This window comes from Bufo gargarizans, chromosome 6 (genome assembly GCF_014858855.1).
Source record: "Bufo gargarizans isolate SCDJY-AF-19 chromosome 6, ASM1485885v1, whole genome shotgun sequence".
Taxonomy (NCBI): domain Eukaryota; kingdom Metazoa; phylum Chordata; class Amphibia; order Anura; family Bufonidae; genus Bufo; species Bufo gargarizans.
In genome coordinates, this window is record NC_058085.1 from 205120285 (window position 1) to 205133237 (window position 12953).

Below are 12953 nucleotides of genomic sequence, written 5' to 3' on the forward strand. Positions count from 1 at the left end.
CAGTGACATCAGCACCAGTGGCTAAATCACTGCTAGATAATCCAGCATCATCAGAGCAACTTGGCTCACTTTCACCAGGTTCTGTAGTACTCAATTCAGGGATACTGTGCAAGTCAGCTACAGTACTGGGGTCGCCGACCTGTACAGACTCCTGCACTATGGCAGCTGAGGGGGTAAGACTTTCTGGCATGCCTTCTACATTCTGGTTGGGTTCAGTAACAGAAGAACTTTCACCACAGCTAGGAACATTAAAGAAACTAGTAATTTTTGGAAGTTTTCCAGTTTTTTGGCTTTCCTCTCTCTTTTTTTTGCGCTTCTGAGCGCCACTGAGATGTTGGTAACTTGACATCAGGACACTCTGTAGAAACAGTATAAATAACCTTTAATGTTTACTAACTATCTCATAACTTTTGTAAATGTGATAGAACAGGCAAATAAAGGACACTGTGTAATATATACTCAGTATAATCGTGAGAAAATGACCCTATTTCCAATTTTACGCTCCTTTCTTCCATCCCCCAAGTCCTAATTAGGTTTTTATTCTGCAAAGGCATCTGGGGGGGAAATTAAGTTGTCATATTACAGGTAACATAGAGGTCTATGGAGAGGTGTGGGGTCATGATGAGTGAACTAGAGAGAGAACAATCATAGGCAGAGCAAGACACATACACGCTACAGCAAGAAATAGTGTTATATCTTGCTGCCAAGTTATTTTAATTAAAATGGTTCAACTTCCATGCTACATGCAATGGTTTTTGACTGGCCGATTCCCGGCATTATCTGCCAGAATAGCCTGAGCCTGCAGGTGGCTGTGCCACATATGAAAGTCGCCTTAGGGCACTTTCACACGCGTTTTTCTTTTCCGGCATAGAGTTCCATCACAGGGGCTTTATACCAGAAAAGAACTGATCAGTTTTCTCCCCATGCATTCTGAATGGAGAGTAATCCGTTCAGTTTGCATCAGGATGTCTTCAGTTCAGTCTTTTTGACTGATCAGGCAAAAGAGAAAACCACAGCATGCTACGGTTTTCTCTTTGGCGAAAAAAAAATGAAGACATGCCTGAATGCCGGATCCGTCCTTCCGGCCTGCGCATGCGCAGACCAGTAGAAGTGTGAAAAAATGTACAAGACGGATCCGTCTGTCCGCATGACTAGCGGAGAGACGGATCCGTCCTTGCAATGCATTTGTGAGACGGATCCGAATCCGGATCCGTCTCACAAATGCTTTCAGTCAGCGGCTGATCGGCGGTTCCGGCGGACAGTTCCGACGACGGAACTGCCCACCGGATCACACTGCCGCAAGTGTGAAAGTAGCCTTAGGAAGTCTATTTCTCCTACCTTTATGTGTGTGGTTATGTATATAGCAGATCAGGTACATCACATAATCTGACAGAGACTGCCAAAGGGATGATAAATAAATGCCATATACAAGACATATAATGTTCAGACACAAAATCATTACTAGGATTCTCAGAAAAGTAATTTTAAATGGGTTGTGATTGTCTCACTTTAGCAAATGGCATTTATCATGTAAAGTTAATACATGACACTTACCAATATATTGTGATTGTTCATATTGCTTCCATGGTTATGACCACCCTGGATTCCAGCAGCGGTGGCCGTGCTTGCACAATACAGGAAAAAGCACCAGCTTCCCAGAACTGAGGCAGCAGACATTGCTCACCATTTTTTTTCTATAGTGGGCAAGTATGTCCACCGTGGCTGTATTGCAGGGTGGTCATAACCCCTGGATAAGAGCAGTGTATACTGTCATGGAAAAATGAATCCAGCCAGCAAAGAAGGCAATCAGTCAGTCATCACTCCTAACTTGTCTGTTATAATAAATGTATTTTCCATTAAATAACTCTGGAACTTCTTTTACTCTATGTTTTGCTGTGCCTCTATTATTCCTATTACAAGTTAGTAAATTTAATGCCAACTGGTTGTTATCAGCTAGTGGTGTTTCCCTTTACAGGTTGACATTCACCAATCAGTGCTGACAGTGGTATGCTGTGTAAGGACCCTCCCTGGGGTCAGTAACATACAGTTGGCATTGAACCGACAACTGTCTAATAGAAATAACAGAGGAACCACACAATTCATAGTGAATTATAGGAAAAGATGATCCAGAACGACTTAATTGAGAATTCAATTATTCACCGTTCTGGAAGTCATGGTCTTCCCTCTACCTCTTATCCAACAAGTTGTAGTAGTACAGATGTGGGTGCACTGCCCAGTCAGCTGTACTTACGTGGTCAAGCTTCTTCTTTCTGTGCTGAGGTCACTACTAGCGTCCTCTTCTCCTCCGCTTGCTTTTCTGACAAACTTCTTCCTCTGTGCTGTGCAGCTCAAGGGTATATTCAAAATGTAATTCTGAGGAAGGATCAAAACACACAGTCAAATCAGTAAAATATTTACTATGTGGCCACATTTCTATTTTCCACTATTAACATGTCTAGAGAGACTATTCACAAAACAAAACAATAGTTTAACTTTTTACTGAGCTGGGGACAGTGTAAAAAATCAAGGAGACAAGCACTATTTTGGTCTGTAATGGGAATCTAGCATGCCCATTATAGTATATGGGTTCATATTCGGTACTCTTCACTTGACTGAGTCTGAGAGACGAGTGACAGCCTAGTTATACAACTGTAGATGGGCAGGAGAGATCACTACATGGGGCTCATATGTTCAAGTAAAATACCGCCCCAGTGAAGTGAACTGCTGAGGATCTGTAGATGCAGAATTTACAGGATTTTGGCTGCAGCACTGACACCTCCATGCTCCATACAATATTTAGCGTCCCTGTTGCGTGCCGGGACAGCGTCTCCTGGAACGTCAGAATTAGGTCACTTTATGCTCGGCGACGGCAGTAAAACAATGAGGCCCCGGTGAATGTAGACGCCGGATACCAGAGTCTGCGCCGGGTTTATGTGCGAGTTAGGCTACTTTCACACTAGCGTTCTGCTGTCCGCTCGTGAGCTCCGTTTGAAGGAGCTCACGAGCGGAGCAGAGCGCTTCCGTCCAGCCCTGATGCAGTCTGAATGGATGCGGATCCGCTCAGACTGCATCAGTCTGGCGGCGTTCAGCCTCCGCTCCGCTCGCCTCCGCACGGCCAGGCGGACAGCTGAACGCTGCTTGCAGCGTTCAGCTGTCCGCCTGGCCGTGCGGAGGCGTGCGGATCCGTCCAGACTTACAATATAAGGCTACTTTCACACTAGCGTTCATAGGTCCGTTCGTGAGCTCCGTTTGAGCGCCGTGCGGAGGCGAGCGGATCCGTTCAGACTTACAATGTAAGTCAATGGGAACGGATCCGCTTGAAGATGTCACCATATGGCTCAATCTTCAAGCGGATCCGTCCCCCATTGACTTTACATTGAAAGTCTGAACGGATCCGCTCAGGCTACTTTCGCACTTTCTAAGTTATTAATGCAGACGGATCCGTACTGAACTGAGCCACCGTCTGCATTAATATGATCGGATCCGTTCAGAACGGATCCGATCAAACGCAAGTGTGAAAGTAGCCTTAAAGAGGAGGCTCCAAACACAGAAAACAATCTCAAGAAGTGAAAGGATGACACTTTACATCAAGTCTGAGGATGATTGGGGATCTCCTATGGCTCCGCTCCCTCCTAACATAGAGGGGCCCAGTGCATGATGGACATAGGATGCAAGGAAAGGAGCGGAGCCAGAGGAGACCCCCAAACATAGAGGGGCCCAGTGCATGGACATAGGATGCAAGGAAAGGAGGGGAGCGGAGCCAGAGGAGACCCCCAAACATAGAGGGGCCCAGTGCTTGAGTCCCTGGACAGAGGATGCAAGGGAAGGAGGAGTAGAGGAGCCCAAAAAGACCCCCACGGGCCCCACCATACATAGGGGGCCCAGTGCCTGGCCCTGGTGGACAGATAGAAAGGGAAGGAGGCAGAGCGGAGCCAGAGGAGACCCCCAAACATAGAGGAGACCCCCAAACATAGAGGAGACCCCCCCCCCCAGACTGTGACTTACTTGCCAGCTCAGTCACGAATCTTCTGATCTGTACACTTCCTCTAATCCTCCCTCTCCCTCTGGCTCAGTCAGCACAGCAGTCAGCTCAGCGCTCAGCACTCAGCACTCAGCAGCAGCTCGCCTCGTCTCTCCTCTCCTCTCAGCTCAGCTCAGGGCAGGCACTCCACACTGACTCTGGAGGGGTGACGCCGGCCGTCGGCGAATTTCGAGCCGATTCTCCCGCCCGCCCCCTTGCGCCACTGGCCAATCAGCAGCTGCCTCAACAGAGAGTTGCCTTGTGCTGATTGGCCAGCGGCTCGCGCCGAGTCAGGAGGAGGGTCAGGTCACGTCTGAGACACTGTGAGGTGAGCCGGGTCAGTCTCAGGTCAAGGGGGGGCCCGGGGGGGTGGGGGGCTGTAATCTGTGCGTCGAGGCCAGGCGATTGCAGAAGATTAGGTAAGACTAAGGCCCCATGCACACGGCCTGTGTTTCACAGCCGTGTGCGGGCCGTGGAACCGCGGCCTGGATCCCTCCTGAGAGCAGGAGCGCACGGCGTCACTGGTTGCTATGACGCCATGCGCTCCCTGCTGCCGCCGCAATACAGTAATACACTGGTATGATCTATACCAGTGTATTACTGTACTGTGCCGGCAGCAGGGAGCGCACAGCGTCATAGCAACCAGTGACGCTGTGCGCTCCTGCTCTCAGGAGGGATCCAGGCTGCGGTTCCACGGCCCGTACACGGCTGTGAAACACGGCTGTGTGCATGGGGCCTAAGAGTTTTAGACACACGACACACGACATGTGTCACGTGACATGACTTATCAGTTCAGTTGAGAAAAGCAGCTGGCGCCAGCCGCATAGCCGGCTGCAGGTCATGAGTGGGCGGGGCCAAATAGGATGGTCGGGGCTTTCTCTGCGCTACGGGCCCCCCAGTGCCGCGGGCCCCATAGCAGTGGCGTGGTCTGCCTCTATGGGCGGTACGCCACTGCCTACAGGCTTCTGACCCAGTCGGATGAGGAATGGGAACACTTATCTGATGAATCCAGCGGGTCAGAATACGAACCTGTAGAAAGCAGTGGCTCTCTGACCCAAAGTTCGGACGAGGAGGCTGAGGTCCCTGATAGCACCAGGCGTACCCGGCCCCGTGTCGCTAGACCGCAGGTTGCGCAGGATCCGCTTCAAGAGCAGCAGAGTGGGGCTGGTGCTGTCGGATTACGTGGTGAGGCATACACCAGCAGCCCAGCCCTCCCTGGACCTAGTACCAGCACTGCCGTACAACCTGGTGAAGTAGCGAGCACCAGAAGGGCAGTTGAAGCTGGTACGGTGGCACGTGCAGTAGTGACCCCGTCGCAGCCACCGCAAAGACGTGCCCGTAGAGCCCCTAGAATCCCAGAGGTGCTGGCAAACCCTGATTGGCAGTCCCCAACTTCAGCCGCACCTGTAGTTTTCCCTTTCACTGCCCAGTCTGGAGTTCGGGTTGAGACAGCTCAGATCGGTTCGGCCCTGGGATTTTTTGAGCCGTTCTTGACTGCGGAGCTCTTAGACATAGTTGTGGCCGAAACAAACAGATATGCCACACAATTTATAACCGCTAACCCGGGAAGCTATTATGCCCAGCCTTTCCGGTGGAAACCAGTCCAAGTTTCCGAAATTAAAACTTTTCTGGGCCTCCTCCTCAACATGGGTCTAACTAAAAAGCATGAATTGCGGTCATATTGGTCCACGAACCCAATTCATCACATGCCCATGTTCTCTGCTGCTATGTCCAGGGCACGCTTTGAGGCCATCCTGCGTTTCCTGCACTTTAGTGATAACAGCACCTCCCGTCCCAGAGGCCACCCTGCTTTTGACCGGCTCCACAAAATTCGGCCCCTCATAGACCACTTCAACCTGAAATTTGCAGATTTGTATACCCCAGAGCAAAACATCTGCGTAGACGAGTCCCTGATACATTTTACCGGGCGCCTTGGCTTCAAACAATACATCCCAAGCAAGCGCGCCCGGTATGGGGTCAAATTGTATAAGCTCTGTGAAAGGGCCACAGGCTATACCCACAAATTTCGGATCTATGAGGGAAAAGATCAGACCCTGGAGCCGGTCGGTTGCCCTGACTGCCTGGGGAGCAGTGGGAAGACAGTTTGGGACTTGGTGTCACCCTTATTCGGCAAGGGGTATCATCTTTATGTGGACAATTTTTACACAAGTGTGGCCCTCTTTTTGTTTCTAGAACGGATTGGTGCCTGTGGTACCGTGCGAACTAGTCGCGCAGGCTTCCCCCAACGGCTCGTTAGCACCCGTCTTGCAAGGGGCAGAGGGCCGCACTGTGTAACGAAGAACTGCTCGCGGTGAAATGGAGAGACAAGCGTGACGTTTACATGCTCTCCTCCATTCACGCAGACACGACAATACAAATTGAGCGAGCAACCCGTGTCATTGAAAAGCCCCTCTCAGTCCACGACTATAACCTTCACATGGGAGGGGTGGACTTCAATGACCAGATGTTGTCTCCGTATTTAGTTTCCCGCAGAACCAGACGCTGGTATAAGAAGGTGTCTGTATATTTAATTCAATTGGCTCTGTATAAGGCCCCTTTCACACGGGCGAGATTTCCGTGCGGGTGCGATGCGTGAGTTGAACGCACTACACCCGCACTGAATCCTGACCCATTCATTTCTATGGGGCTGTTCACATGAGCGGTGATTTTCACGCATCACTTATGCGTTGCGTGAAAATCGCAGCATGTTCTATATTCTGCGTTTTTCACGTAACGCAGGCCCCATAGAAATGAATGGGGTTGCGTGAAAATCGCAAGCATCCGCAAGCAAGTGCGGATGCGGTGCGATTTTCACGCATGGGTTCTAGGTGACAGTCTATTCACTGTATTATTTTCCCTTATAACATGGTTATAAGGGAAAATAATAGCATTCCGACTACAGAATGCTTAGTATAATGGTGCTGGGAGGGTTAAAAAAAATAAAAAAGTTAACTCACCTTATCCCCATGATCGCCTAGTTCCCGGTCGGTCTCTTCTTTAGCTGTGGCTAAAGGACCTTTGGTGATGTCAGATCACATGCTCCATCACCATGGTGATGGACCATGTGATTGGAGCATGTGATCTGACATCACCAAAGGTCATTCAGCCCAAGCCCACAGCTAGAGAAGAGACCGACCGGGAACTACACGATCTTGGGGATAAGGTGAGTTAACGTTTTTATTTTTTTTTAACCCTTCCAGCACTATTATACTAAGCATTCTGTATTCAGAATGCTATTATTTTCCCTTATAACCATGTTATAAGGGAAAATAATAGAATCTTCAGAACATCAATCCCAAGCCCGAACTGCTGTGAAGAAGTTCGGGTTTGGGTACCAAACATGCGCGATTTTTCTCACGCGAGTGCAAAACGCATGACAATGTTTTGCACTCGCGCGGAAAAATCGCGGGTGTTTCCGCAACGCACCCGCACATTTTTCCGCAACGCCCGTGTGAAACCAGCCTAATAGTTTTGTTCTCTACAGTAAGGCTGGGAGAACTGGATCCTTCCTCAAATTTCAGTAAGAGATCATCGAGAACCTCCTGTATCCAGGAGGTTCCGTGGCCCCATCCACCAGTGTAGTTGGCCGTCTACATGAGCGACATTTCCCCAATGTCGTTCCTGGTACCTCAACCCAACCGTCACCCCGAAAAAGATGTCGTGTCTGTAGCAGGAGTGGAATAAGGCGTGACACCCGCTATTTCTGTCCTGACTACCCTGCCCACAAGTGACCCCATTTTGGAAAGAAGACACCCCAAGGTATTCCGTGAGGGGCATGGCGAGTTCCTAGATTTTTTTATTTTTTGTCGCAAGTTAGTGGAATATGAGACTTTGTAAGGAAAAAAGAGAAAAAAAATCATCATTTTCCGCTAACTTGTGACAAAAAAAAAAAATTCTAGGAACTCGCCGTGCCCCTCACGGAATACCTTGGGGTGTCTTCTTTCCAAAATGGGGTCACTTGTGGCGTAGTTATACTGCCCTGGCAATTTAGGGGCCCATATGTGTGAGAAGTACTTTGCAATCAAAATGTGTAAAAAATGGCCTGCAAAATCCGAAAGGTGCACTTTGGAATATGTGCCCCTTTGCCCACCTTGGCAGCAAAAAAGTGTGACACATCTGGTATCGCCGTACTCAGGAGAAGTTGGGGAATGTGTTTTGGGGTGTCATTTTACATATTCCCATGCTGGGTGAGAAAAATATCTTGGTCAAATGCCAACTTTGTATAAAAAAATGGGAAAAGTTGTCTTTTGCCAAGATATTTCTCTCACCCAGCATGGGTATATGTAAAATGACGCCCCAAAACACATTCCCCAACTTCTCCTGAGTACGGCGATACCAGATGTGTCACACTTTTTTGCTGCCAAGGTGGGCAAAGGGGCACATATTCCAAAGTGCACCTTTCGGATTTCACCGGTCATTTTTTACAGATTTTTATTGCAAAGTACTTCTCACACATATGGGCCCCTAAATTGCCAGGGCAGTATAACTACGCCACAAGTGACCCCATTTTGGAAAGAAGACACCCCAAGGTATTCCGTGAGGGGCATGGCGAGTTCCTAGAATTTTTTATTTTTTGTCGCAAGTTAGTGGAATATGAGACTTTGTAAGAAAAAAAAAAAAAAAAAAATCATCATCATTTTCCGCTAACTTGTGACAAAAAATAAAAAGTTCTATGAACTCACTATGCCCATCAGTGAATACCTTAGGGTGTCTACTTTCCGAAATGGGGTCATTTTTGTGGGGTTTTTCTACTGTTTAGGCATTGTAGAACCTCAGGAATCATGACAGGTGCTCAGAAAGTCAGAGCTGTTTCAAAAAGCGGAAATTCACATTTTTGTACCATAGTGTGTAAACGCTATAACTTTTACCCAAACCATTTTTTTTTTTTGCCCAAACATTTTTTTTTTATCAAGGACATGTAGAACAATAAATTTGGCGAAAAATTTATATATGGATGTCGTTTTGTTTTCAAAATTTTACAGCTGAAAGTGAAAAATTTCATTTTTTAGCAAAAAAATCGTTACATTTTGATTAATAACAAAAAAAGTAAAAATGTCAGCAGCAATAAAATACCACCAAATGAAAGCTCTATTAGTGAGAAGAAAAGGAGGTAAAATTCATTTGGGTGGTAAGTTGCATGACCGAGCGATAAACGGTGAAAGGAGTGTAGTGCCGAAGTGTAAAAAGTGCTCTGGTCATGAAGGGGGTTTCAGCTAGCAAGGCTGAAGTGGTTAAGTTAAACAGTGCAGTGTTTTATTTACACAGACGTGAAGTGACAAAATAACAAGTTCAAGGAAAAGCAGTCACCTTGAGTTTGGTGTTTGTTCACACCAGGCTGCAGCAAATAAGTCCTTGAATGAAGCAGTAGTCCATGTGCTTTTGTCCACAAATAATGTAGCATGCCTTAATCCCAGCCCAGACTCTCAGACTCCAACACCGAGACTGACAGCGCTCCACTGTCAGATGGAGGATAATCCACACAGCGGAACATGCTGGCTGGGTTTTTATATCCCAGCCCAAAACCCGGCCTGGAACCGTGGGGAACAGCCACCCACCCTGCTCTTTGGCTGCTCCCAATAAGAACCACCCCGTATCGGCTTTACAGCCATACTAACAGCTGAAGTGTCAGCCTGCAATTGCAAAACTGACACTTCAGGGAAAAATCCGATTCGTACCTCACCGAGGCCAGGAACCTCGGTGACATGTATACACACACATACACACATATATGTAAATGCTGTGTAAGCTCTGCATAAAAGAAGCACAATGTGATTCAGGACATCCTTTCAAAGACTTGTGAAAATCTTATGCAGCAGAGAATGGATGTTAGTCCTGTCTAAAGACCAGTTCTTTTAGGAAAACTAGAAACGGTTTATTCTTTGCATTTTTAGTGTTAAGATTTCTTAAAAATATTTTTTAAACACTTGTAAATTTAATTACTTTTGATACTGTTTTCTTACTGAATAGAAAACTAAAGACGTTGAAGGGAACCTGTCACCTGGATTTTGTGTATAGAGCTGAGGACATGGGTTGCTGGATGGCCCCTAGCACATCCGCAATACCCAGTCCCCATAGCTCTGTGTGCTTTTATTGTGTAAAAAAAACGATTTTATACATATGCAAATTAACCTGAGATGAGTCAGAGCTTGAAAAACTGACTCTTCTCTAGTCACACAAGTAAGATATGACTCTTATGTTAATTTGCATAAAAGGCAGGAAGTACAAAAATGCATAATACTTATTGAATTCGTCTGCAAATGAAATAAAAAGTGTAATTTATATGTTTAGGGTAACACAATGAACATTTAGAAACGCTCAGTGAGGGTAGCATAGTAGAGGTGACAGCTTCCCTTTAATGGCTTTGCTGGTGTGCCACCTTTACTTCAGAGAAAACCATACTTGTCACCTGTCACATGTAATCACAGTTCAACTGTCACAGCTTCTACTCACTCGGCTATTTCATTTCCTGCTTGTGATGTTATGGCGGAGAACACCGAGAACAACTCCAGAGCTGAAGAATCTGAAGCAAATGTATATCCTACTATAGCACAGCTTCAAAGTCTCTTGGACAGCAGACGAACCTCTTCCACTCACCGTGTGGATGAAGTGTGGCCAAACCTCTTCTTAGGAGATTTGTAAGTAATGGCTTGACCTGAAGCAGAGAATATGCTAATCTATAAAACACCTTATAAAACTATTGTTCATTCATCTAAATCATATAATTTCTTTTTTAGCTTGACTTATAATTCAGATATATATATATATATATATATATATATATATATATAACCTTTTTGAAGCAAAGTTCATTTTAGCTGAATGTCTGCTTCTGTGTACAGTATTCTCTAATATATTACCTCAGTCTCACATATAAGTGATTTGATTTTGGTAATAGCAATGAGCAGTCACTGAGATAAAAACAAAAAACAAACCCAAGGCTGCGCTCCTGGACATGTAAGCAGCAAAGAGGCAGAGTTTTCAGTATCCTTATTCTTTCATAGAAGAGAAGGTTAGAAATTATCGCCATCAACAAATACAAACATTGGAAACAGTCAACAATCTTGGTTATGAGGGAGATTTACTTATCAAAATGAAGCAGAATTATGCCACAAACTGGCACACATGCTGTGCACTATATTAATTAGGTGTTTCAGACAACGTACCGCATTTTACGCTTTATAAGATGCACCCCCCCAAAGTAGGGGTAAAATGTCCGTGCGTCTTATGAAGCAAATACTAGTGAGCGCTTCCATTATTGAAGCACTCACTAGCATGCTTTAGGTGCCGGGAGTAGGGACTGAACGCTGCAAGTGCTTGTAATACTCACCCTCCCGGTCTCTGGGGCCGGTGCTGCACTGTTCTGACCCCGTACAGCGTCAGGACGTAGTGCGCACACTATGACCTGACGCTGCACACATTCAGGTGACCGTGCAGCAGGGCCCGGAGAAGACAGGGGAGTGCGACTTCTAAAGAGACTGCCAGACCCGGAGCGGAGCTGTGGTGCAGGAGAGGTAAGAGACTTTTTTTTTTTTTGTCTGATGGGGGTCTGAAAGAAAAGGGCTGATATGAGGTCTGATGGGGGTCTGAAAGAATAGACCTGATATGAGGTCTGATGGGAGTCTGAAAGAAAAGGGCTGATGGTCTAAAAGAAAAGGGCTGATCTGAGGTCTGATGAGGGTCTGAAAGAATAGGGCTGATCTGAGGTCTGATGACGGTCTGATAGAATAGGGCTGATCTGAGGTCTGATGACGGTCTGAAAGAATAGGGCTGCTCTGAGGTCTGATGGGGTCTGAAAGAAAAGGGCTGATGGGGGTCTAAAAGAAAAGGGCTGATCTGAGGTCTGATAGGGGTCTAAAAGAAAAGGACTGTTCAGAGGTCTGTTGGGGGTCTGACACAGAGGGCTGATATGGAGATCTGATGTGATGCCGTGATATTTATGGGGATCTGATGTGAGGATCTGATATGAAGTCTGATGAAAAATATATTTTTCTTATTTTGCTCCTCTAAAATCTGGGGTGTGTTTTATCATCGGTTGCGTCTTATAAAGCATGATGTACTGGAAAAGGACATGTGAATTGCTGTAAAGGGGACATGGCTTAAAGGGGTTTTCTGAGATTTTGATATTGATGACCTATGATCAGAATAGGTCATCAATATCAGATTGTAGTGGGTCCCACTCCAGGCAACCCTGCCAATTAGTTGTTTGAGTAGGCCATGCCGCTCCGGGGACCGTCTTTGCATCTTACTAGACCTGTGATGTCGACTTCATCAGTCACATGGTAAAGGCTCAGCTCAGTCCCAATCAAGTGAATAGGGCTGAGCTGCAATACCAAACATGTGGCTGCTATCCAACGGCAGGACCAGGGGCATAGTTGGGAGTGGGCAAGCAGGCCACATGCCCCAGGCATAGAGGGTTGAGGGTGTGCCAGGCCATGTAATTTACATGGTGAAGCAGGGAGCTGTCTGCTCCCAGCTTCATCATTGAGCTGAACTCCGGCACTCCTCAGCAGTCCACACACCACAATGCTGGTATGTATAGGAGGAGTGCGCAGGCCTGGGAATCAGTCTCTTCCTACACAGCCCAGCAGTGCGATGTGTATGTGGGACTGGATTGTGCTACTGCTGGGGAATGCTGAATGTACGCGATCATTGGGGAAACGGAGTATTCAGTGTTTTTATGTTTTTTTAACGTTATTAATGGAGCTGGAGGGAACACTATTGAAAGGGGCAGAATTAGATAGTTACATAGTTGTTAAGGTTGGAAAAAGACAAAAGTCTATGAAGTCCAACCTGTAATCATGCTATATTGATCCACAGAACAAATTCCTGGATCAATGTCCATCTCCCTTTTAAAAATGGGTTGGGCCAAAGGGAAAGGGTGCGTAGAACAAGATTTCTATACATTGTCATATGCCTCAATGTTATTTTGAAT

The 12953-nt window shown here is 46.5% G+C and overlaps 1 protein-coding gene across 1 annotated transcript in view; it reads left to right on the forward strand.

The window, feature by feature from the left end:
* Positions 1-10466: 10466 nt before the first annotated feature.
* DUSP13 (dual specificity phosphatase 13) overlaps positions 10467-12953 on the forward strand; it is a 94988-nt gene continuing 92501 nt past the window's right edge. The window contains exon 1 of the mRNA XM_044298307.1: positions 10467-10656. Within this exon, the coding sequence (XP_044154242.1) occupies positions 10502-10656 (155 nt within the window). The 5' untranslated portion in view covers positions 10467-10501. The remainder of the gene's footprint in view (positions 10657-12953) is intronic.